General features: G+C 38.7%; 1 protein-coding gene across 2 annotated transcripts; it reads left to right on the forward strand.

The window, feature by feature from the left end:
* The first annotated feature begins 642 nt into the window (after positions 1-642).
* iffo2b (intermediate filament family orphan 2b) lies at positions 643-27492 on the forward strand. 2 transcript variants are annotated; one of them, XM_044121898.1, is made up of 8 exons: positions 643-1249; positions 18687-18747; positions 19936-20031; positions 21243-21413; positions 22215-22363; positions 22722-22923; positions 23053-23151; positions 23573-27492. In XM_044121898.1, exons 1-8 carry the CDS (start codon positions 783-785, stop codon positions 23804-23806), a joined length of 1479 nt encoding a protein of 492 aa, XP_043977833.1. In that variant the 5' UTR covers positions 643-782; the 3' UTR covers positions 23807-27492. The 2 variants fall into 2 exon arrangements, with proteins under 2 accessions (XP_043977833.1, XP_043977834.1); XM_044121899.1 differs by having other exon boundaries at positions 22752-22923.
* Positions 27493-27714: the final 222 nt, after the last annotated feature.

Here is a 27714-nt window from a genome sequence, read left to right on the forward strand (position 1 = left end):
CTACATGTGGATTATATTTATTATACCATACATCAAATTTTAGAATGAAGATATGATTTCAAATTATTTTTAATGTTTTACTTTTCTGTAGTGAGAAGCAATCAAACTTGGAATTACTTCTAAAAAACATGTTCTGAACATAAAATGTCTAACAAATCAAAATGAAATAGCCTTATTGAAGTCCAGCTATAAGCCTTGGCTGAGTCTCGTCATGGAGACAGAGTGAGAGGCTTGGGGAGGGATGTGGGAGGGGCTGATAAGGTGATAGTGCCGAGTTTAGCACTTTGCAACATGATCCACGGAGAGGCCGGGCTCTGCGGCGCTGCATCCTGCCCCTCCGCGCCGCATGGAGACTGGATAGAGCCGCGGTGAACCGGGGGATGATAAGGACAGAAGGCTCCTCCTCAGTCGGCCGGCAGCATCAGCAGATCTGGACGAAGACGGAGACAAGAAACATGAGGGTGACGAGGAGTGCGGCTGGAGCCTATTATTTCGGTCTGCGTCAAACCTTCGGTACCGTCAGGAGATGAAGCCCTCCGTGGCTCCTAAAGGACTTTTTGGGGTTGGTGTTTGCTGCAGGAGCCCATGTTAGAGTCTTCCAGCAGTGACAGTGATGGTACCCCCATCTTCCTTGCTCTCAGCATCTGCATTGTGAGGAGATAACGTCCAGTGGGAGTGGGGATTAGAAGGAAAATGCAGACATAACTAACAACAGGTTATTTTGTTGCAGTCAAACAGTAGAAAGCCATTGCTAGGTTATTACTTTTTAGTTATCTTTCATCATGAGTTCCCTGTTTTTTTGCGAACCTCCGCTCGGTCCGGTCTGCAGCGGCTCCGGCGCGGTGACCAGCGCCCTGCGGAACGACCTGGGCTCCAACATCCATGTGCTGAAAACCCTCAACCTGCGCTTCCGGTGCTTCCTCGCCAAAGTCCACGAGTTGGAGCGGAGGAACAAGCTGCTGGAGAGCCAGCTGCAGCAAGCTCTGCAGCGGCCGCAGTGCCGACACCCGTTCGGCCGGGAGGTCGCCGTGCAGACGGACGGTCCCGAGTCCAGGCTCCCGGGTACCATTTGGAGTTTCACCCACATCCGGAGGCAAGGAGAGCGTTTCGAGACGCTGCACGGCCCCGGGGTGACGTGGACGCACCCGGACGGAGTCGGGGTGCAGATCGACACCATCACCCCAGAAGTGAGGGCTCTGTACAACGTGCTGGCTAAAGTGAAGCGAGAGAGAGACGAGTACAAGAGAAAGTGAGTAGTCATCCAGGATTTCTTTATTGGGTCTTTGCTTTATGTGATTTATGTGGTTGTCAGAGTCAAAAATATAGCTTATTCATTTTACCCCAGTTTTATCTTAGATTAAAACCTATTATAGCATTGTTCCTATTTGAATGGACTTCAGAGCGATCAAACCTGAGAAAAACACATTGGCCCAAATCTGGCTCACAATTGCACTCTCCTGCACTTTTCTCATGGTCCTCATTTGGCCCTGAAGGACTGCTCTGACTCAGGGTGACTCTGGCTTTCTGAACTCAGCCAAACACCCACCAGCAGCAGTAACCTCAATCTACTTTAGGTCAGACCAGCCTGCTATGTGACCTCTTGGCCCCGTCTGGATCCCACAACACCTGGCTGTGTTGCTAAGCCGTGCAGGAAAGGTTTGGCTCAAAGTTGTTTTAAGACACGCCTGTCAGTCTGTTCATCTGAATAAGTCAATCACTTACCTTAAGCTTAAAGTTTGAATCCTTCTATTCAAGGCTGTTTATTGTCTCACATATTTGTTTTGTCTTTTTTCTTCAAAGATTATTTAGGTTCTAGTTATGTTTATTGAACTGTAAATGAACAGAAAACAGTAGAGAGAAGGTGAAGCTTGGATGCTGCACCAACTGAGCCACACAGTGCTTCACATATTTGTTTTTTTTTTACAGTGCTGCATTATATTAAAGAACATAATAGTACTTTGTGCAAATATAAAGAAATATTTTTAAATTCATTATTAGAGATTTTCCCATGAAGCATTATGTCCTGTTTATCTCCTAGTTTGTCTGTACATAAAAGTTTTGAGTCAGACTTTGTTGTGATGATTTGAAGCCGTCTAGAGCAGTATTACATTAGGCTTTCTGCATAAGGGAAGGCTTTCAATGTTTTTCTTCAGACAATCCAGGTTTTTCAGTCATAACTTATTTCATTCTAATGCTTGAGCATTTCCAAGGGGATGTTTTGCTGTTTGCTAAGCCGTTTGGCTTTAAGCTATTAATCATTTAGAAATAAATTGGTCCTAAAAGCACAAAGCATGAACGAGAGTTGTGTTTACACATATAGGAGGACTTAGAAAATTTACAAATTTAAATAGCTTCTTGAAAAATATAATAGTCTTTCACAATGACACCATTTGTTCTTGTTTCTTTAGTTTAATCTGTGAAAAGAACCAGTGGTAAGAGAGCATCGTAGCACCAATGAGGTGATTTCCAGAGATTTATTTGCGGCATATGGTTGTCAGTTTGTCCTAAAGAGGATGAGGATTGTAACTAAAATATTTTTAACAGCATTACCTCAAAAATGTTTCCAAATGGCTGAATTTATTTTTATTGTAGGTGAGGGAAAAGTGTAGGAGCCTTGATTCTGTCTTCTGACCAATAATGAGTTACAACTGCATGGGTGGGCACAACACTGTGCTACTCTTTGGTCCATACACACAGAGAAAACAGACTCTCCAGCACATTTTTGCTTTCAAGTTAAAAGTAGGAATGAGACGGTGTACTTTGACACAGTTACTGGTCCATAGCAATCCAGCTTGACTTTCAGGAGCTGTTCATCTGCTGTAGATTATATGGCTACAGCATGGCAAATGTCTATCATGTAGAGATCTTCCTATGGTCTGGTGGTGAAGACTTTCAGGTGACTCATGTTAGCAGAGATTCCTCTGTAAACTTGGTGATCTCAGAGCTTATTACTCATTAAGCTAGGTTATGTTGCTAATTGATCAAAATGTTGCTTATTGTACTTTGTGGCCTGTTATGACTTTCACTAATGCTTCTAATGCATCTAAGCAGTCTGGAGGCAGACGGCTTAGATGTGCCTTCCTACCCTTTTTCATGTGCGTCCCGGTCAGATACAAGAACTGGCTGAAAAAAATGTTTTTTAAAATACATTATATTAAAGATTTCTACTAATCTGAAAATTACTAATAACTAGAATCTAGCTTCTTGAAAGCATAAAAATAAAAGCAAATAACAAAAAGAAAAAGACACTAGATGACAGACGTGTTTTCTGAGTTGACGTCTGGTTGAATGTATTTGGACAAAGCTCCTCTGTAATTGCAGTGAAGAGATGGCAGACATAATTACGTTTGAGCTGCTCCATATAAAGGATGTGAAAGCTGGAGGAAATTCCTTTGCATGGCTCAGTTGGGGAGTCATATGAACTGTGTTTCCTTGAGGACTCACCACAGCTTCCCCGTCCTGGCCGACGTCACCGCCAGCAGGCAGACTGCTGGATGAAGACGTGCCAAGAAGCTCCGGCTTCTGTTCAGCATCGTGACTCAAGCAGAGAGGCATTTTTACAGGCCCCTGTCTGCTTGGTGAGGTCGACTCTGACGACCACTGACTTCCCTGTGAGCCACTGACTCAGTCGCCCTGAATATGTGTGCTCTCCTACTCTGCTGGGAAACCAAATATCCTCCCCACTCCTCCCTTGTAACACTAGCATTTCCTTTTTTGTGCCTTTATGCTTGAGACGATCACCCACAGTAGCTGGGAAGCAGCCAAATAGAAAACATCCAGCCTGAAATCCTAAATCTGTCTCCCGTCAGTCAGAAATAGAATCTTTTGACTTGACAGATAATTAAAGCTTTCTAACTGAACTAATCAGGGTTTTATTTATCAGAAATATCTTTTCCAGAGGATTTGTTTTAGTTGAATCAATTTTTATTCCAAAGTATTCTTGAATTCTTTTTCATGTGGAAAAGTGAGAAACAACACACACTATTTGGTTCTTTTTATGGAGATATAATCATTGTAATCAATTCATTCCCTGCGCTAAGCTCAGTAATTGCATCACTGTGCTCACTGTCCGGTTGTTTTGTTTCTCTCTCCCAGACTAAATCCTCTTTACTACAGTCACGTTTCAGGATTCAGTCCCTGAGCTTCGTCTTGCTGTGCCCTTTCTGTTCTGCGTTCTTTGTGTTCAGTCATTCCTTCACTAGCCCTCTGATTCTCCCTGTGCCACATACAGACTGCTTTGTAAGGCATCCTTGCTCCCAAAGGGTCTCCAATCCATCCAACTCTGTGGTCCGGTGCAGCGCTGTTGATTTATGAAAGTATTACAAGTTCGGACACACACAAAAAGATCGCTGGCCAGCTACATTCATACCTTAATTCATAACTCGGTTATGTAACCCAAGGAGAGAATTAAGAAGTTTAGAAGGCTTTTTTTTAATTGAAAAATAGTTGTCTGGATTATACTGACCATGGATATATAAAAAAAACAAACAAACTGAAAACTGCTAGGTCTGCAAATAGTCATGGGGACAAAGACATTCTTTTACTCCCTGTGTTAAATTATAAGTTAAACAAAGCTGCTGATGGACACTTTCACTCTGATAAGTGGTGTGTATTATCTGCCAGTCTATTTGCATCTGATTTTAAAGTCTGTCAACTGTGCTGTGCCTTCACCATTGCTGCCTTTAATATTATTTCTAGCCTACAATACAGCTTGGACAGACTAGAGAACCCTTGGAGAATTTCATTGCAGTCTTTTTGTAGAATACATTTAACACAACCAAAAGGATGCTATTACTTGGAGTTTTGAGGCTGGACATGTGCTATGTAGAAGAAATATGTGTTACTGTATAGTGTTTGCTTTTTGTTTCTTACAATTAGCTTATATTAAAATGAACAAATATGGCAAATCTGTTTTCAGATACGAAGGATTATTGTTGCTCCAGATGTACAGGATGTATTTCTGGATAAAAGAAAGCTCTTTAATCTTTTGTTAAGAGGTTTGCCCACATCCTTAACTAATCCATCTGCTTTTTAACCTCAGAACAGTGTTTCCTTTATTCCCTGCTCTCCACAAAGAGGAGAGTTGAGGCGGAAGTATTTTACTGAAGAATGTTATCTTGTTTTTGGGCTATTATTTTAGCTATGCAAACTACCTTTCCAAACTCTTTGAAAGTTAGTTAGCATTTAAATGATAGGCAAGACGAGGATGCATCATTTTACAGCAGCTTGTATGTGCAGTAATGTTTAGCCTATATGAGATGTAACATTAGGTAAGCTACTTTGAATGCCTCCTTAGTGCCACAGTGTCTGGACACTTGGCTTACAGACGGTCATTGATGAACAACTGCAGAAAGGAGGATAAATAAGGTCACTTTTCTGGGACTTTTCATCTTCATCTATTGCCTTATTCTACAGTCTGACATCGACATGAACTTTATCACTTGGGTCGGTGAGGCTTGCAAGTAACTACCTGCATTGTGTTTAAAATGCTTTCAAAACATTGTCTGACACTGATGAACATATCTGACAGCTGATAGCACACTGCAGATGGTGAACAGATAAAAGCTCTTGCGGACAGTTGTCTTCAATCGCAGATTTGTTTAGAGTTTGCATGTTTTGTTTTTTGCACAGAGGCGTTTCGGACTGTTTTATGTAGATTACTGAACTGGAAGACAGATATGGACGAAAAGAGGGCAAGTTTGCATGTAATAAAGACCCGAATGGATGTAGATAGTGGTAGCTTAGGTCAATTCTAAGAATACATCCTCCGTTGTGTACAGTTTGTGGTACATTTTTGCATAAATTTCTGATGAACAGAGGCGTGGGATGCACCTATCAGGTTTACTGAAAGACACACACATAAAGTGGCTCTCAAAGTCTATAAACCCCTGTTAGATTTTCATAATGGTATGAAATTGAGACCAAGATAAATCCTTTCAACAGTGTACACATAAGTGTGCAAACCCTTAAACTAACTCTGTCTGCCAGTTAAATTCAATATAAATAACTGTAAGTGAAGTTCAGCTGCATCCTTTAGCTAACGCCATCGAGACGGTACTAAGAGTCACCATGAAGTGTCAGTCAGGAGAGCAATACAGACAAATTCAAATCAGGATTTATATTCTTTCGCCCAGTTGAGATCAACTGGACGAAATAATCCAGCAACATGGACGTTACAAAACTGGACATTTTTGTACAGTTTTTGAAAAGACAAGGCAGAAACTGTTCAGGGAGGCTGCCAAGAAACCAACAGGAAAACTGAAGGAGCTGCCGTACTCTATAACCGAGGCCAGGTGTGTTCTGCATGTGACAACAGTTCCCCGTGTTCGTCATAAGTCTGGGATAAGAAGTAAGGTTTTGAAACAGAAGGCTTTTCTTCTAAAGAAAAAATCCGGTCCTGAATAAAATCTCCTGGAACCTTGTGGGAGAGTGTGTTGTGGTCAGATGAAACCAAACTCACACTTTAGGGCGATAATTCTAAAGGAGCTTTACTGAAAGAACAATCTTTCCCCAGTGAAACATGGAGGTGGCAGCTTCATGATCTGGGGTTACTTTTTCAACGCTAGACTGTTTTGACAGTTCTTCCAAAACCTGGAGATTAATTTCATTTTCAATTCTATAACAGATTCAAGCATATATCCAAATAGTCAAAAGAAGGATTTTATTTGAGGAAAATAAAATGTTTGAAGTGAAAGAGGCAGACTACATTCAGTTAAAACTCTGAGCTCACCCGAAGAGAACAATAGCAAATCACAATGTGATAGACTCCTACCAAAATAATGAATGCTCAAATAGATTGAAAAGCTTCTTAAACAAAGTTTGAGGGTTTGTGTTATTGCGCTTTTTCCCCCTCCAAACAGATCTTTTTCGGTTATATTGCATGTGACATTTATCATGTTACAATGTAGAAAAAGATTACATTTAATAACATTACCATGGTCATATTTTATACATCACAGAAACCTGTTAGGGTTTCGACTTCTGCTGCTTTTAGGTTTGTAAAATCTATTGTGCTGCTGGATCACCCCCTGCAGCTTACAGGACACAAAGCAAACCAGAACTGTCTGCAGGCCTTTGCTTCCTGCATGAATAATTCACATACAGCTGAATATAGTGTGTGTGTGTGCGTGTATGTGTGTGTGTGTTTTGGATCAATGCAATAACATTTCAGCGTAGCCAGTTTTTAGGGGCTTTGATCTTGGTTCATGTCTTTATCAGTGGAGTTTCTTCTTTCACCACAACATTTTGGTTTCTCTAAATAGAAGGAAATAGAAATGTACAAAAATTTAGGTGAATAATCGTTCTGAAGATTTTTGGACAACAAATATTATGTCCCCTGATGAAGAGAAACATGCAGTTCAGCCTTTCTTTTTCCTTGCTGCCCTTCTTGTAAGCCAGGCCGCCTATTCAGGAGAGGGATTTTCTCTAAGCCGTCACCTAGCACCGAGGCACCGGCATCCATCCAGGCCTGCATGGCGCCTAGGCATACAGCTGCAGCGTTCAACTTGGGGCCTCTTGAAGTGTACGTCTTCCTGCTGCTGAAATATGGTGGGACGGAAAGAATCGGAGCTCAGTTCTCAGGGACAGAGAGTTCCAGATGAGACCTTGTGTTGTTTGTTTTTGTTGTTGTTTTGTGCTGCTTTGCTCCTGTAGCTGCTGTGTTTATACATAAAGGGCTTGTTCATTGCATGGATTCAGAGTTCATTTTGATGCTATCATCATATTCACACATATTTACAGTTCTCAGTGGATCTATTAAAAAAGTAAACCTGTTCTTATAGCTGTACCATAAAAAAATGAACCACAGCTGCAGTATGTGATCTTTTCTTTATTACCATGAACATGAGTTCCCCCTCTTACTTTATGAGTCCCATATTAATCATAATCTACAGGGGCCCTTGAGTGATTTTGAGCTTATTCTGTAGATTAGGAAGAAGATCGAAGCACACCTTTCTTCATTACAAACACACTTAATCCTCTTTTCCACTTCAAACAATTTAACAATGCTGTATTATTAACTACAAATAGTGCATTGAGTAGTATAAATACTACGTCTGATGAGTGGTTGAATATTTTAGTTGTGATAGTCTCAGTTTTTGTATTTTGTCTATCACTTCTTCCCTAATTTTCTTGCTATTGAGTTTCCAAAATGCTACTGAGACAACAACAAGGAAACAATCCACATAACCCTGAATAAACCACCCCCATTGTTTAACATGGTGGTGGCAGTATCATGCCTGGAGGGCTGTGGGGTTCCTCAACAGGGACTGGGAAGCTGGTCAGAGCTGAGGAAAAAAATGGAAAATATTTAAATTTACAAACAACATTTTATTAGTTAAATCCATCTGTAGTGGTCGGGGGAGCCACTGGTAGTTTAAAGAAGACTAAAAAATTATATAAAGATGTTGTTTTTGAGGCGTCAAAGGACGGTTCTGTTTCTGTACAGAAGGAGCACCACCTAGAAAAAGTGAGCAACTTTAACATCTCTGGGGAAAAACAATTGAAAGGAAATGTAATCTGCTGGGATTTTCTCCTCTGTTCCCATTTTCCTCCCAGTTCACTCCACCTGCCACGTTTGGAGTTGCTGCTGTGCACCTGTGGTTGATTATTCATGGGTATTGATACAACTGAGAGCAATGGCTGGCTGCCATATTTAAACGTCCATAAATGCACTTGTCTTATAAAGTGAAAAAAATACTGCAAGAGGTTTTATTGTGAGTCTTGCAGTCTTTGTAAGCAAAGTTAGTAAAACCCATTAGCATCTTTCTAATTGTAGACATTTGACAATTTAACAAATACCTTGTCCTCTCTTTGGAACTTCTTCAGATTTAAAAACTCTTACCCCCATTTCTCAAGACCTACGTGTGCCGATCCAGCATGCACACTCAATAGCCTCTGTCTTTCAAAGTCTTGTTATAGCAGAGAAAAGCCTGTTTTCCAGGCACCTCAGGCTCACAGACTGAACACACCATCACATGCACGTAGCAGGGTCATATATAAAGTTGGACTTGTGCTGGTGGGAAGGTGGCATGTGAGAGTCTTGACAGTGGTGTTAAATCTGACTCGGTGCCTCTCAGTGCCCGACTTAAAGTACAACCAACTTGGTGAGTCTTTCCTTGAAGCTATTTACCAATTTTGAGGTTGCAACAAATTCAATTCATAAACTGTCTGTGCCATATATTTCCTTCAAACCGTTTAAGAAATATTGATTGAACTGTAAACATGGGCACGTTTAGGAGAGAGAAGAGAACAGTTTTTTTTTTTTAAGTCGTTTTCTAGTTCAAGAAAATCAATGTCCAACTGCTTGTCTTGAATGGCACGTACTGTTCTCTCTCCTATTTTAGAGATATGGGATAAATATGCCAGTTTTAATATAATGGATTACTAAAAAAAAGCTTCTATAAACAGTGCTCAACAAACAAAATAAGGTATTTATTACAAATGATTGTAGTTATGTTTTTGCCTCTAACCTTGGCAATAATGATGTTTAAAAATATATTGTTTTAGAAAACTACAATATGTGTAAACTGCTGTTATTGTCTCCTTTCATTAAATACACCTAATAAATACAAATTGGATTTTCTAACAATTTTCAGTGTGAGGTCTGACCAATTATGATTTTTTTAAGGACTATAGCACACAAATTACAAGAATTTTTTTTACTGTAGGTTATTGTATGAAGAAGGAAGTTTTAAATCTAGCAATAAATAAATTAGAAGATATTATTTATACTTAAAGCTCTATCTGATTTTATGTCCAATTTAAGAGGGGATTCAAGTAGATGCTGACTCGTGTTCATAGTCAATAACAGTGGGTGCTAGTTTTAGTCAATTTTTTAAATAGTAGAAAAAATAATCAGTTTTCTTTTTACTATTTGACCAACCCATCACCGATCAGGGTGAATTAAGGGAGAGTTGACTCACTCATCAGATGCTTCATTGGTGCCACTCTAAAGGTTATAAGAATTTATTGACAAAATTTCTCCAAAAAAGCTGCTATTCATGCCTTGAGATACGTAACATTTTATTCTGTATTCCCAGAATGAAACCGTCTCATCTCTGGATTCGCTCTATGAAAACATAAAGATACAGGTGTGTGTACTCAAAGTCACATGAAAGTATTTATTGTGGTAGTTATGTCTCTTGGCTCTATTATTTGTCAGACAGCTTCACTGTACACACCCTGACCACAGAGGATTCGTGCCAGCAGCGAACATCCTTTTATCCTCCTTTATATTCTAGTGAAATGTCACTCCCAGAAGTGGCCCAGGCTTGCAGCTTGTTGTCTGTGCTCCTTTTCCAGTCACAGAAAACTCAACATCAAAGATCCACTTGGTAGGATCTTTAGTTATCTAAGGTAGCTCGATTGTGTGACTCAAGTCAGCCAGAAACTGAAAGCTATTATGCTTGTTCTGTAACACGGGTTGGGATAAACTATAAAAGTGTGGGCATCACAACTCAATAGTGCAGTGGTGGGATGTGTTGGATGGGGAAAAAAAATCTGTCACCCACGTTCATGCAGCTAAACAGACATAAGGGAGAAAAATAGTTGCCTAGAATAAACAAGCTGCATTAAAAACTGATCCTGTTAAATCTTACTTTCTGATTTCATTATAAAACTCGTGTTGACAGAAACTCTGTCAGGTATTCCCACAAAACATGTAACTGCAAGCTATCATAACTAAAAAAACAATTAGGTTATGGTGCTTTGACTCTGGCATGTCTCTGCAGTTGGAGGAATAACTGCCTTCACTAACAGTCAAATGTAATTATCCAGTTTTCTGACACCACTCCCAAGTCGAATCTATTAGTTTAAACCTCTTGTAATTACTTGGAAGCACTTGAATGTTTGTCGCTTCTTTGAAAGACTTTCTAGCTAATCAGCCCTCAGGCCTGAAAAAATAATGCTGGATTGGCCTGGCTGTTGGAGCTGAGCAATAATTCATCCTTGCAGTGAAAACAATAACAACTCGTTCACACACCCATAAACACACCTTTGTTTTTAAGAAAAAATCTGTTTGGTAATGTTTCAAGACGTATAGGAGTGTCGCAACACTATCAGGCCGTTCGTGCGAAGTGAGAATCTGCTGGTGTTCAACCAAACCATCTGATTATTAAATACTTCTTCATGGTTTTACAGCTTTCCAAAGAACATCAGAAATCTGATTTGCATCCAATCTAAATGAACTGTGGCTTGTTGTGTTGCAGTCAGTCCTGGTGTTTTGCCTGAACCTGTATCTTTAGCTCCTATTATTTGGAAATTCATGAGATGTCTTTTTATGGAGGCAGGATTTAAAGCAGCTTAGGGTATGTGATGACTTGAGGCTACTTGCAAGTACATGAGATCCTCTGACACAAACAAAGCTTATAGAAGCATTATGTGTTAAACTATGCGGCTGCAATCTCGTCTTTAATTATGTTTTAGGACACACATGAATGTCACATTTGTAAAAATATCAGCAGTTCACGTTTCTAACAAAAATCTCCTGTTTGGAATTTAAATCCACATTTAAATTGTGCTGTAATAAAAACCTGCAGCAGTAAATTACTTAATGCAAAATGACTGGGAGATACTGTCCACAGCAATCTCAGGTTAATATTATTACCCTACTGAAAATGTTACATGATCATAGAACATTTTTTAACCACACAAGTAATTGTCTAGATACAGCTGTAATCCAACTCAGCTTTACATTAAATATTTATTTTGAGTTATATATTCATATTTGAGGTGAAATATATTAGTTTTATATCTAATAATAAATTGAAAAAACACTTTTTGTTTGTATTTGCATTAACAGACTGAATCCAATTCTTCCTTTCATCATGTATCATGGGTCATAAGACTGGACCCAATAAGCTTATAAAATGTAAGACAAATTAAATAACAAAAATGTATAAAGCAACCTTTTCAGATTTAATCACATTACCTGCTTTAATCTCTTTTACTGTCATTTCAAGTGGCACACTAACCCAAAGATATGCATAGTTGTAATGTGGAAAGAAAAGGAAACATGGTTTTCTCATTTTCTAGAAATGTGCCAAGCCTTCATATCATACAACCTGAGTCGTAGAATTACCTCTCCCTGCAAATAGATGCAAGTTGACCCCTGGGGGTGTCTCTCTGTCTACTCTGCACATCTTGATACTAACATTTCTGCCCGTTCCTCTTTGCAAAATGCATCAAGCTTAGATACAAACAGATATGGACTTTGACTAGGCTATCCTAACACACATGCATGCACTGATCTAAACTATTGAGCTTTATTATTGCTGTAGCACTGACTGTATTTTCAGGGAGGTGGACTTAATATTCTCTAATATTAAGTCTTTTGCACTAAAGATTTCTCTGAACTTGGCTCCGTTTAAGAAGTTGGTTGCCATCATATTTTTTTTATGAGCATAAGGCTAAATAATGGGCTGACTTCAAGTACACACCATTGACTTTTAGCAAAAAAAAATCTAACTTTTTTCCCTCCCACTTAACAGTAATATACAAAGTGTTGTATGTTTGACTTTAACCTGGCATGAATGCACACGTTATACTGAAGCATCAGAGAAAGCGAAAGTGTGACTCATTGGAAGATTAGTTACAAAACCTGACATCAAATAAAAAGAAGCGATCTTTTATCTGTGACTTGTCTAATTGCTTTACGGTAGAAGTAGTAGAACCATAAATTTTATTTAAAAAGGCCTGATGAACTCAGAAGACAGCTGGAAGAATAGAGGTTGGATTTTTCCATTGGTGGGAACAAAAGTTCTCATAAATTTTTTTCATCATGGATCTAAATTTACTTCATTCAATCTTTCATAATCTAAGCAGTCAGTGGCTATACTGAAATATGATCTGTGATATATCACAAGGGGAAACCTGGTTGTCTTTTATTTTTTGACACATTGTAGCCTTCAACTGAACAGTGACAGGTGCCAGACATCTTGGAGACAACATGTGTCGGTTGCTGTCACATAGCAACACAAAAACTCCTGCTGTTATTGTGTCTGCGTCATTTCTGCTTTATACGGGTTATATTTAAAACTGTCTGTCCTCTCAGGGCATAGAGCAGAAGAATCATCCAGCAGTGAATTATCGTCCTTTGTGCACCGTTTACATGACTGAGTGAGTCAAGAATTCATCAGCTTGAATATCAGATGCTGCCTTCACTGGGTGGAAAATGTGGTGATAAAGGATTATGGTGTGTGGTCGAGTTAGGAGTATTTATCAGTATCATTCAGGGAGGCAGAGCAGAGAAATGAAATGAGCTCTGACCTTGATATTTTGTCTCCTGGGCAGAGGCCCCTGAGCAGCCAGACGGTAGGCTCCTGAGCTGCGTCACATACTTGTCTGATCCATTTCACATGACTGCTTCATTAGCGTGCTACACATGTGTCTCAGGAGTCAGGGGGAGGCTATGGATTACAAGGTCCTGACAGTCAATCGATGACCTACTATGGGTCTGCTCAGGGGAAGAATAATTTGTTCACTATTTTACGTCTCTGTACAGCAGTTGTACGTTTCCTGAAAGCTCCACATTGAAAGCTAAAGTCACTGAGCCACAGTGCTGCTGTAGTCAGTGGAAGGAGGCCAGCCAATGCTGCTGTCAGCGAGAAGACGTTACTGACACGCCTATGGAGTTCCCTGAGAGAAATCAAATGTTTTCTGCGCATTTATAAAAGCTGTATATGACATCATTTCATACAGGCCACATAAACTTCGGAAAGTATTTGTCCTGCATGCAGCCTCACCCATTTTTAATTTCCTATTTTACTAATGCTTGTAATCCGATTAAATAATTTCCATAGTCCTAATAAAATCTAAATGTATTTTTAATTGTCTAAAGTGGCAGAGAGAGAGAACATGCTAATTTCTGGTTTTAATGTTTTAATTTTTGACCAATTTTCAACATACGGTAAATATATGAGAAGTAAAGCCTACTGTGATTATTTGCTATAAAAGAAGATACAGTAGTACTTACACTCCTTCAGTTTTAGATTTTATGTGAAACTGAATGGGAACGGATTCATGGCTTTAAATTATTGTACAAATATGTTTCACAATAAATAAACAAATTGGAGTGACAGATCATTTACCTCCAGAGATTCATAGCCCACAGCTATTTTTCACAAATCTGTTCATTGGCATGAAAGTAGTTTCTGAAAGAACACCATAAAAAGTCAATATTTAAACCCTACTCATCAAATGAACACGCATATGGATATATTATCTTATATTATCTTTACAAATTTAGTGTGTTGAATGTAAACATAAATGTCCAATAGTCGAGAATTGAAACAATGAACTTTAAATTAAACGGGGCTAAAATAATTGCCTGAGGACCAGCAGTGGTTTAGTCTTGTCTTACACAAAGGACCTGGTTTCAGCCTTTCATTTGACATTTGATTCATAGACTCACACTTTCCACAGCATCATATAATTTAAACAGGGTGTTCTCTGGCTGCAGATTTTATTTGCAATGAGCCACATAGGCTTTGGGGTATTACACAAAGCCACACCTCAATGTTTTCCTCAGGGCCTTTTAGGTATTTACTGTGTGTTACATAAGATTACTATCCACCCTTTGGAATTCCAGCAACTCATAAATGTTTGATCTTCAAAGTTATTAGTATGTTTACTCCAACAGAAGGAAAAAGAATCTCATGTTATCATTAAATCAGCATGCATCCCACAAAGGGTCAACAGTGTGATCAAAAAGAATCAAGCTAGAGAAGATGATCAAGTTTGGATGCTCACAGGATGTGTTAAAGCTGATCTGGGTCCTCCAGCGCAGCGATGGGAAATCTCAAACATAGCTCCAAAAGAGAAGGAGTGGGAGGAACATTATTGATAAACAGATAAAACAATGTATGAGAAATGATCTTTTAGGTCTCAGGCACTTTCCCTTGCTGTGTTGCGACAGGCTTGTAATAACATACCATTATTATATTTCAGATGCAGAATTAGATTAGATATTTGAAAACATGTGCAGTAACTCAAATATTTAACAGTCTTTGTTATTTACTTATTTAGTTTTTATCTAGCTGATGCAAAAAATTAAACACAATTACTTCATGTGTTTCTGCAGCCCTAGGCCTTTCTGTGAGACCATAGTTATGGTGCTGTGAAGATGTATTAGTCGCCTTGCAGATATCTTCTGTTTTTGATTTTTATCACACTGAAACGGGTCAGTCCAAACAATTTAGCCACAGTAAACAGAGAAATACGTTTTCAACTTGTGATTTAATTTTTAATTTAATTAAGAGATTTTTAGACACAAAAATGACACGTTTCACTAGGTGTTCATCCTGTTACATTTGGTAAGAAATAACAGCATGTCAGAAGAACTTCATTTGTGTGATGATCTGGGTCTGATATGCTGCTTCAGATCATCACACAAATGATCGTTTTCCCTGCCAGAAAGGCTCTTGATGCACCGTGTTGTGACGGTATTGTCTCACACAATACCGTGTGAGACAATACACGGTCACACAATACCGTCACAACATGGTGACGGTACCAATAAATATGAAAAAACACCTCAAAAAAATAATTTTCTTTGGAAAAAGTTACATTCTGCAGCTTTAAGAAGCCAAAACAATCCAGTTTTAATCAGAGCAAACTGGACTTTAGTCATAATTTGAAAGCAGCACTTTGCATTTACCGTACTCAAGTAATATTTCTTTGCGATTAAAGTTTAATAGAGAATTATTTAAAAGAAACAAATAAGTGAAAACAGTTAAAATATACAAATGAATGAAATACTTATTCACAACATTGCACGTTAGATTTTGATTTACTTTTGGGAGACATCTGAAAGAATTTGTTTGGCAGTAAACAAATGTCTTTGAGCTGACACAGACTCCAAACCTCCCACTGTTTTTGTCCTTGTAAGGAGAATCCTGGTGTTTTCTTTTTGACTCAGTCACGCCAAAGGTACTTTAATTTATCTCACAGAGAAAACCTTTTTTATTTTAATACTTAGACATGCCCAGTGGTTGTTTTGTTTGGCTTTATTAACTATCCACTCTAAAGCTGCCACTTTAATAACAAAGCAGACTCTAATACATTTGACAGATAATATAAATAGCTTTGACACACAAATTTCGGATTAAGTTTCCCTCCTGATGAGCATTTAATTTCATTGTACCATTATCACTTCCAGTTCAGGTTAGAACTGAAAAGGCCATGGCAGAGGCCCAAGGAAGTGACAACACAACTGCTGAAAATGCTGTGACAAACATGCGTCTGTGGAAGTTGTGGTGCAGCTGTGAACCCCGGTGACCTCAGCCAGAGGTCTGCGGCAGACTGACCGAGTGCGGTGGACAAAGTGTAGCACCACTGCCAGCATTTTGTTTAGAACAGGGCTTTCAATCTGGAGTGATCTGGCGAGGCCTGCTAAGGAGTACTTCTTTCTAATTAGACAGAGCACATTCAATGGCTTCTGAATGAAAACAAAGCTGAGTTTTGTTGGGAAAGTAGATTTCTAGTGACACATTTTCCACCTTCAGGCTATATTTTTGCTTCTCCATTGCAAATGCTATGGGTAAGTAATGTTATGTAATCTCTCTCTTATGTAGTAAACATATATGCTCTGGCACGTACACTGCCTCACCCAGTCTTTTCTAACTCTCACACTCAGAAACTCCATTTTTATTCCAATCCCTCTCAACATGGCGTAGAATGACTCATCCTCACATGGAGGTCTGACACGGTGTCTTCACTTCACACGCTATAATGAGTTTTTCCTTCATTATGAACTCTGCACTCTCACGGGAAACCTTTTTGACTAAGCCTTGTTTCTGTCTCATATCACACAAGATGAGTGTGTATTGGGGCCATGCTCCATACAGAAGGCTCTTTCCTCTGGGGTTTGTATGCAATACACACAGCAAGACAATGAAATTGGTTGCTAATTTTGTTTAAATACAGCTGCTGTGGTCAAGAGGAGTAATATGACAAGAGGGGAAGCAAGAGGGGAAAACCAGAACTCCATATTTAATTATAGCTTAAGGCTAATCGGAGGCTCTGGTGCTTTATTATTAGCATTGGTTGAATGTTTTCCCCACTTGTGGACTGATTGCTAGGAGCTTAGTTAGGGAAATTAATGTTTTTCCTGCAAAAGTATCCTGTTATACCAATGGAAGCATTGGTATAATATTTTCATTATACCAAAAACATGCCATAATAACCACTTAACATCACAAATTTTAAGTGAACGTTTGATGATAAACAACAATATGTTGGCTTTTAATTATCTTTCTCACAGTGCATAAAGGCAGATGGTTTCATCTCCTATTTCTAATGGTGTCCTTCAAGGGTCTGTTGTAGGAGCAGATTAGTTCATGCAGTAATCAGTCAACAGTACTGATAACTGTCTCACACTGGGCTCTATTGTCAAAGTAATATTTAATTTCAGTCAGTTTATTTGTAAGTTAAAGAAATGGTAAATGAAATAACCAGATATTTTCAACTGTCAGATAATCGTTAATTTAATAATCTAAAAAACTGCAGGTGTTTTCATGATATGTTTCTGCAGTATGGCCGCCATTGCTAGGCTCTCTTTATGGAATGGAGTTCAGATCAGGCCTTTTTTCACAGGTTGTATAATTTAATCTGGCATCATCTTGCAGTTGTATGTTTCCATAAATGAAACTGGAATCACAAAAGAAGTGACATAAATGACATTAGCTACACCATAATGTACACTTAGAAAACACTTGAAAACATTTAACCCCTTTGTCAAGATCAAATATTGACATGCAGTATACTTCTTTTAAAAGTATAATAACACTGACTTTTCTGAACATATTCTGAATAAAAGGTCCTTGTCTTGATTGGATTTTTATTTCACAACAATCCCCAGATCTATAACATCATCTTAGAAGGTTTTTTACCTCACTCGAATCCAGAATATTAATATTCTGATATTCCTCTAAATTTATTTATGGTAAAATGAGAATGATTACTTTTGTTACTTTTCGTTATGGAGCCCAACATGAACTAAAGACATGACCTCCAAAGTTTTTTTTGAAAAGCAAAATTCTTTTCCAACCTAAAACATCCTAAGTACTGGGCCACCAGATAATCTCCTTATAATCACCAGTTAGCCTAAATCTCACCACCATTTTCTTTAAGTGTATTTTTTCATATGATTTCTGAGCCTGTAACTGAAGATGTAAGTTACAGTTGGGTAAAATTATAATACAATCATCCATTATAGTGTAATGAAAAAATACATTTCTATGACAATTTAATTTACACAAATCTTAGTCATGCTGATGGAATTTAACAGACGCAAATGAGAAGCATATCTCCCACTCCTCAGATGTGACGCTGAACAAATGGAGCATGTTAGCATGAAGGAATTCAGGATGCAGCAGAAACACTCCACCCTCCAGTCACCCAAGAGTCCCAGCAGTATTCATGAGCAATGTTTGTTGTGTTAGAGGAAAGACCAGCTTTCATCCTTTTGACTTTTTATTGAACCAGTGAAGACAACAAAGGAGGAAGAGGACAAAAGGGTGGAAATAGAGGGGGCAGTGGTTGTGATGCCACACTGTTAGGGGCTCTTTGTAATCAGAGATGGGAGTGTTATTCCGCAAAAGTACCATTAAGGCATACGTTGGGCCTCTGGGGGACTAGATCCAGCAGTAAAAGTGACCCACCTCTGTTATCTGTGCTGTGTGTTGCAGATGGGAGGAGGAGCTGTCCAAGCGAGAGCAGCTGGAATCCACTGTGGAATCCCTACAGCAGGTTTGGAAACATAAACACTGAAATATGTTCTGTGATCATACACACAAACAGATATTTGACATCTTTCCACCATTATAAGATTATAGGAAAACAAGCAGCTTCAAAATAGGGAAACTGAGGCTACATGGAGCAGGATAAGCCAGCAGCATGTGTCCGATCAGAATAACCTCATTACAAAGCCATCAGAAGAGGCTGCTGGCCGAGATGTACTGGAGATAGAAACGTTAAACACCACCAACAGCCTGCAAGTATGCAGCTGCTCAGAGCAGGAAAAAGGAAGTAGATATAGAGGAAATGAAGTTAAAGTGTGTCACCTTAAAGCTGTCACACAACACAAAGGCCCGTCCCAGCTGGTAATAGTCCTTCATCTTTTTGGCATCCTCTCCCTTTTCTGCTTCTGCACCAATCAATTTGTGGCTGCATGCATGTTTGTCTTATAGGCTGGATCAGCAAAACGCCAGGTAGAGAGGTGGACTGCCGAAGCCCCCTGAGGGTTTTAACCTTGCAGTGCACACTGACATGTCAATGTATAAACGTAGAGGGAATCTGTTTGAAGTAAAGTCAGCGCAAATGGCCATTTCTGTTCAGGGAGCAGAGCAAGAGGAATCAGTGTGCTAACTAAAAACACGAGCATTGCCAAACAATATTTAACTGTATTCATTTCATGAATGTCTTAAAACTACTGGAAACCGTGTTTACTCAGATGCCTGTTTTGATTCGAAATTATAGAAAGGCCAAATTTGAGGCTGTGGATTAAATTACATGTGCAGAACATTTGCAGAATTCCTTTAATTTGGCACGTAACCTTGCTGCTTTTATACAGGAATGCAAAAAACAAAGTACATCCTGTGTTCCTTTGAAAGACTCCACGAAGGCTTGACCCAAATTTTCACTAACCAGATGCTAGTTGTACCCACATAATTACTTAAAAGACAAGAGAGATGCTTATCTGCCAGTAAACTTGTGAGAACATCACCATGTGACACTTTATTCCTGGGTAATAAAGTTAACTACTTTTAAAGTTGATTTAACTTTAAAAAAAAAACTAAATTAAAGCTTCATTAGACTGTAATCATGGCCAAGCTAATCTAGATGTAGTTTAGCATGATTTACAACTATTTTGAGGTCTTATATGTCAAAATATAACTTTTCCCTTGTATTGAATTCCTTCTGGTTTCGGACATCTAGAGCGCCCAGGAGTCGTCAGAGATCCAGGATGAGCTGAACGAGAAGGTGGACAGACTGAAGGCTGAACTCGTGGTCTTCAAGAGCCTGATGAGTGACGTAAGTGTTTACTCACTGCGATGATGACGTCAACGTCTTTCCCTTTAGTCTTACAAAGTTTCCCTTTCATACATAAAAACCTGTGATAGCTATTCAACTCAAAGCACTGATTACAGCAGCATTTACAACTGTTTCCCCAGGAATTATCAGAATAATGTTCTCATTTTTATTGGTTTGAATAGCAACACACACCCTTCCTTCCTTCATTATTTGAAAACATGAAAATGTGAATTGCCATAAAACCCCTAAGATAAGCATTCATTGAACCAAAGAGAGGCTTTAGATCTATAGCACTTCCTGTCCCCTGGCAGTCTGTATTGTTTCTAAACAGGTGTGTCCTGGTGCGACTGCACAGTTAAAACACACTACAGCATTCACAGCTGTTGTTTGGTCACAAATAAACAGCCAGGCTATGTTATTTTTAGAAAATCTCTATTGTTTATGTTGCTTATCTTTACATTGCCATCTGCTTGCTGTTAAATTTTCATGTTATTTTTTGTTCTTTACTTCATCCCTGATGTGTGAATGCAGAGACTGGTAAGTGCCAGAAGATTATCTAGGACGCCTAGATTATTTAATGTGTTTTAGAAATTATTCAGTGTGTGTGTGTATGTGGTTGACGTGACTTTGACTTTGGTGATTCGACATTAGAACAGAGTTTGTCCTTTACAGCTTGCTGTCCGCTCCTAAAATCTAATGGTTTTCTACTTTTTATGAAGAATTTATTGAAACATCACTGTTTTTTTTAAATAATAAAACTTTTATCACTGTGCAACAATCAAAGTTTTTTGAAGAAACAGGATGACTAGCTTCCAGTTTTCATCCATTAACACCAAGTTTTCCAAAATGTCAAAAACAATATTTCAGAAATGAAAATCAATATTGACACTGATGTGTGCCTATAAAAGAGAATCCATTATTTTTTATTACAAACTCTTTATGAAGTTGCAGAATTGGTAAAAGAGTAAAGGTAATAGTTAAATGTTAATTATTTTTCCTGTCAAGCTTTTAAATGCCCAATTAGCACTCAGAAGAAGCTAAATATCCTGCGTAAATTGTGTGAATACTCCTTAAAAATAAGAGCTGGAATGCTGCCATCCTGTCCCTATGTCCAGCATCATAGAGTGGAAGTCTAATTCATCAAAAAATGTCAAACAAGTATAAAGAAAAATGTTGAACTTATTATCAAAATGCTCTCCACCCTTTTGCAGCAAATGACTGACCTGGACTCAAAGATCCAGGAGAAAGCCAGACGGGTGGACATGGACATCTGCAGGCGTATTGACATCACAGCCAAGCTGTGCGACGTGGCTCAGCAACGCAACTCGGAGGACATGTCGAAAATGTTCAACGTCAGCCCCGCCAGGTCGCTCCCAGAGAAGGCAAGTCTCTGTGTGATTGTGTTCTGTGAGAAAAGCTGACAGCAAATGCAGCAAAAAAAAAAATGAATTCTTCTGCAGAGGAAATATTCAGCTCAAATGAAATCAGAGCTGCCAGTCGCTCATAATGTTGCAACTGATCCTTATCCCTCAAGCTGATTCTGCACTTACTGACCTCTCTGAAAGGTGCAGGTGTGCATGCTCACTAATGTACTCAAAACTATCTGAATGTTTTTTTTGTTTGTTTGTTTTTTTTTGCAAATAATAAATGGCATACAAGTCTGCCAGTTTGGTGAATATTGAAAGTAATCTCTGCTCATCAAATTTTTACATGACAGTTTTATTTCTATTTCCTGGTGTTGAAATCTTCCATAATATTTTTTTTCATGTGCTGCACTGTAGACCTACAATCAATTTGCAGATATGTATTCAAATAAATTGTATCTATTCTGCTCAAAAGCTAAAAAAGTATCTGAATCAATGCTGACTGTTTTGAACTTTGATAACACATACATAGCTGGCTAAAGTCTGCATTAAATTGTTTTAAAATTGAGAAATCACATGATTAAAGTATTTGGAATTATGGAAAGAACTGAAATGCAGCTTTGTGTCTGCAATTTCTCACACCTTTTACAAAAAATACAAACTGATCGGCTTCAAAGGGATGAAAAATTGTTGTTTTAGACCAAATGAGGGCTGCAGTCAAATAGAAAAAGGTCTTCTTTAAAAATTAGAATAATATAGTTTAAACAGTGTCAGTATTCTTATGTTTAAGCCCAATTTGTGTCTTTATGTGTTCTGTAGGGTGCTGCAGCGTGCTGCAGGAGAAAGGAACGTAAGACTGTCTCCGATGAGGAGAACTCGGAGATGGATGCTGAGCCAAGCACTTCTGAGGAGGAGGTTCCCGGATCTCTCAACATCACTGACGAGATGAAACGCATGCTCAACCAGCTGTGAGTGACACCTCAATCCCCAATAAACCACCACACACCAAATCCAAATGACTTTTGAGACATTGTTGTGTGAGTGTGTGTATTCTTTCATCTCCCTCTGCTGTTAATTTAAAATATTGCAACCAATGGGCTGCATGCTTAGCAGAGCTGTAGCCTTTTATGTTGGCATTCATATGCTTTTTTGTATTGGCAATTAACTGATGGCTGCTTCCCTTACTGCTATTTTTCTCTTTGAACTTATCTGTGACATTTTAATTTTCCTCTTTGCCTTCAACCTTTGCTGAACCTGCTGGCTGTTATACCTTTCTATGCTTTCCTCCCTCTTCCTCTCTCTTTTTTTCTTTCCGGTCCCACACAGACATTGTTCAGATAACTCGTTTGTTGCCAGGCGCGAGACGTTTGAAATCGACGACGACTGCGACAGTCTGACGTGGGAGGAAAACGAGGACACTCTCTTGCTCTGGGAGGATTTCGCAAACTACAACCTGCCGTGCACCATCACTGCAACGACCTGCGCTGCCGCCTGCCCCTGCGAAGGCAGTGCCGAAGCGGCTGATCCCGTAAGTTCAGTCTGAATGAAAACTTTTTTTTCAGACTTGTGCAAGTCAGGGCATGCATCAATGCTATGGATGCAGTGTAAGACGCAAACTCATGCATGATGAATGAGGGTTATGTCTGTGCTCTCTCAGGATTCCCAGGATGGAAGTCTTGGCAGCCTCATTGATGAAACGGAGACCCTATTTAAGAGCAGGGAGAAGGAGTACCAGGAGACCATCGGACAGATTGAGGTACGCTGATATGAGTATGATTTTGTAGTGAAAGAAAAAGTGGTTCCTGTATGCATTAGAAAAGAAAAAATGTTGTTGGAGGTTCGTTGATGCAGATAATAGTTTTACCATCCTAGCTCAAGCACTTGCTTTTCATACAGATTTTGATAAATTTGCACTTCATGACCAAATATATCCCACACTTATGTCAGACCTTGGTCAATGTTACAATGTATTCTCATCCAAAAATTTTATTTCAACACAAAACGCAGCTTTTATTTCCAACAGTGCAGACTTAATAACGTCCTCCAAGCCAAATTGAAGTCAAACTTCCCTTTTTTGCATTAATGTAGGTACTTCCTTTCAGCTTAAATGCATTTAAGATCTGCTATAGAGTTTCAATTTATAATCTGAGCTCCTAATCATGTTGATATTGCTTCAGATGGAGCTGGCCACAGCAAAAAGCGACATGAACCGACATCTGCATGAGTACATGGAGATGTGCAGCATGAAAAGGGGCCTCGACGTGCAGATGGAGACCTGTCGGCGGATGATTAAAGGTGGCAGGAACTCTCCTTCTTTCAGCTCGGTGGCCAGCAGCGACTCAGGGAACACAGACGAGATCCAGGACGAGATCTCGGATAAAGATGCAGAGACTGAAGTCCCGCTCAGTTGATGGCTGCACAGCTGGGATTTGTTCCATCTCCTGTTGTCTGCCTCAGTTAATCATTGGGGTTTAAATATGAGCAAAATGTCATCGTGGCTGGAGGTGGAACAAACTTAACATGGTGCAGGCTCTGAACTGGTGCTTTTATACTGTTTTTGCTGTTTGGAAGGTGGTGGTGGTGGGTGTCTTTGCTTCATAAATGCAGACACCAAGCTGTGCTCTCTTTCTTGCCGCTGATTCCAGGGCTTCAAATCATTTTGCAGAGGACAAAAAAATATTTTAAACAAGCTGAAAAGTATTTTCTATCCAGTTAAGATCCTTTTTTTCTAAAGGAATTAAATACAGTACATATTGTACTCCTCCATTCACCAAAATGATTGCTATACATCTCTTAGATTGAGAAATGTTTTGTTGCCCCTGATTGAAATACTCCCTTGATTTTGTGTGATCTGAACGCAGGTGTGGCATTTAAAGTCCAAATTGAAGTGTTGGGGTTTTAGTGTCTTCTGTCAGGAAGACAAAGAAAAGAGGAGACAAATGGTGTTGAAGTTCTGCTTGTTTCTGAGGGAACTCTGCAGGCTTGCCAAAGTCGACAGAGGAAAGGAGCACAGCCTTTTTTGTAAATGCACCGATGCACTACTGAATTCTATGCAACTTAGTGAGCCTTATTCTGTTTTGGACTGGCTATCACCCGTTTTAGCTTCATTTACAGACATTTGCCTCTTTTAAGGAAAGCAGGTATTTTTTATGTTGTATTGTCTTTGTTGGGGCCGTCAACTGGAATAGAGCCCATAAAATACTATAGTACGCTGCTTTGCAAAGGTGTTCATAACCTTTGAGGTTCTTCATGTTTTGCCACACTCCAACCAAGAATGTTATTGTTACATTGGGATTTTATGTGATAGGCCAACACAGGAGGTCCATAATAGTGAGGTACATGTAATACCATATGTGGTTTTCAAATTACAATTTTTGATTTTTAGCAGCAGTAAATGTGAAAAATGTACTGTGCAGTGGCATTCAGTTGTTCTGCATCAATACTTTGCAGAGCCACCTTTTTACAACTTTGCACACATTCAAATTTGCAAAATGGTCCAAACTGAGTACGATTGTACAGAGAGTATCTATAAACATAAATTTATAGGTTGATGTTTATGCCAATCTATAAGTTACAGATGCTGGAAGTTACATATCGGCATGTGTAACTTTCCACAGTTATTCAATAAAAGTATGTTTTGGGTTGTTGCTCTAGTCTCAAGTGTTCTGCAGCCTGTAACACGTTTTTTAAACAGTGGTCATTCCCACAGAAGCATAAACAACTCCTTTCATTCCCACAGCTTAATGCAGTGGTAATGAAAATGACGCTAGGTTTGCCAGTCAGTTTTCCGCACTAAAATTGCACATATCCAAAAACCCCCCCAAAAATTTAAATTTTCATCTGATTCTCTGTAAATGCCAGATTTGTGGAGTACACAAATAAAAACTAATAATTCACCTGTCCAAGTTTGTCTCCATGCAGCTGCTTATAGTTACCCTAGATCTCATGGTTGCATCATACTCCATTCATTTGAGGATAATTGGCTGAACAGAGCTCCCCCATTATAACAATATGTGTATTTTATAATCTAAAATACAGATTTTGTTAAGACTAAAGGGGGTTGAAACCCATAACTCTTCAGATTTGTATGTTTTTCATAACTGGCAATCCAAGCATCATTTTCATTTCACTTAACAACTTTGTTTTAGCTTATCACAGAAATTCTCAATAAAACACATCGATGTTGGTGACTGTATTGTGACAAAATCTGAACAATGTTTAAAAGTGTGACTACTTATGCAAGGCAGAGGAAGGCCAGGTTTTGCTTGCTGCTGAAGTAGGCAGTGCTCTGCTCTGATTCAGATGTGCTTCGTTAAGGAAAAACCACTCATTGCTTGAAAATGAGAAAGATAGAGGAGTTGAATAGTAAGAACCTCAATCATTAATGGTAAACAACTCCTTTCAGCTTTTCGTGCTAAACCAAAGGGTATATTTCACATTAAGCTAAATAAAATACATTTCAGCTGCTTTACTTTAGGTGATCGTTGTCCATATCCTGCTGTTCTGGAGAGTCCTCTCCAGGAGAGCAGATTCCACTTAGTGCTTAGTTTTTTTAGAACAGGGCTAGAAACATCGGCCTGTACATCAGCTCTGCCAGCATGTGATCGTATATACCCCAGAGGCCTTTTGTGTTTATGCTAACTCATTTTGCTGCAGATTGAGGAAATAATCCAGCACAGAAACTAATCAATGGATGGAGAGAGAATGAATCTTTTTTTTGTTTGTTTCAATCATCTGTTCATTTTAGATTTTGAGTGTGATTTACTGGATGCAAGATTAAGTGATACTTCTATCTGGAAGTTTTCGGGGGCAGAATATTCTGAAGCATGCTGATGTGCAGAAAAGAAGTTATGTGTCTTTTCTAATATATATTTTGAGCTAAAAAGCTGCAATACAGACTATGTACTGTCTGTCATATTTGTTACTAAACTATTTGTGGCAAAAGGTGTATTTTCTTTAACCACACTGTGTTAACCATTAGACTATGTCGCTATATTAAGCTTTTAATAACTTCAACATATTTGTTGCAATTATTTCTCAATTACTAACACAAAACAATACAAAATTAAAACATGAAAACAGTGAAAAACGGCCTCGCTATTGTCTTCAGATGATATGAAACCAGCCTGATGAGAAACAAAGAGCCATTCTGTTTTTTCTACTGGACTGTGTGATACCATTATTTAACACTGTATGGCCGCTGCAACCATGAACGGCAGGTCTGAGGTTCTTCTCGCTCATCTGATCATCACACTAACCAGCCAACCAAAGCAATCATGTACAGCAACACGATGAAATGATTCTGACTCTGGAACGTTGCGCAGACTCAGTCTCAGTGCACATGCCAACCACACAGGGTTTTCCCAACATCCGTATTTCCTGTAAACTACTGGATGTCAGGTAAAACATCTCCACTTTGCCACTACTTAAAGCAGGTTTCCCTCATTTTAGTTCAAAAAGCTGCAGCAACTCATTTATTTGCTGAATGTAACTTGATTGGAAGCCTTTAAAGACCTTAAAATAATGTAGCTGTTAAAAACACAGGGACACATGACGTTTGGTTATCTGCTGAGAACTTCAGTGTGAGTTTTGCTTTACTGAACGGGTTCTCAAGCTTACCACCAACAACGCGCATTGTAAATTTGCTGGATGTGAATGTTTCATATAAAAAAAAAAATAAAGGGTTTTATACAAGGAGTTTTTATTCATAAAGTTTGGGGATTATTTGGTTAACAGTTTATGTTCGTTTGCAAACATATTTGCTGTTTCAGTTCCATGAAGGTGACTGGGAGGTCCAAGCTGCAGCAACATTTGGATAAAAGCTGCTGAACTCTATCAGGTTCCAGTCTTGATGTATATTTTGCCTCACAGGTAACATCTTCAGTTTAATTGGCATTTTGTCTATGTTTATTTATATTCCTTACTCTTTTCTCTTACATTTGTAAGTTTATTATTTGTAATATTTTTGTTGAAACTATTTATACGGTGTACTCATGTGGGTGTTGGGCAGTCTTAGTTTCAAAATGATGAATGTACTGAGTTAGTATTGGGGTAAAGTTAAATAAAGCGATGGATTGGTTAAAAAAAAATGATCTAGAGTGGGGTTTTTTTAAGTTTTTTTCTAATTATTGTTTACCAGAAAATATGGTGCTTATATGATTATATAAAAATGAAATAGATTCTAACTGGAAATAATGATGAAAGGAAGAGAAATGATACATAGATATTTCATTTTTATGCATTTATATTTTCAAATTTGATGCATTTCTATTATACCCTTAAAAGGATGAAAGAAATTATCTTCAGAAGTCAACCAGCT

The sequence above is a fragment of the Gambusia affinis genome, linkage group LG07 (assembly GCF_019740435.1).
Source record: "Gambusia affinis linkage group LG07, SWU_Gaff_1.0, whole genome shotgun sequence".
NCBI lineage: Eukaryota > Metazoa > Chordata > Actinopteri > Cyprinodontiformes > Poeciliidae > Gambusia > Gambusia affinis.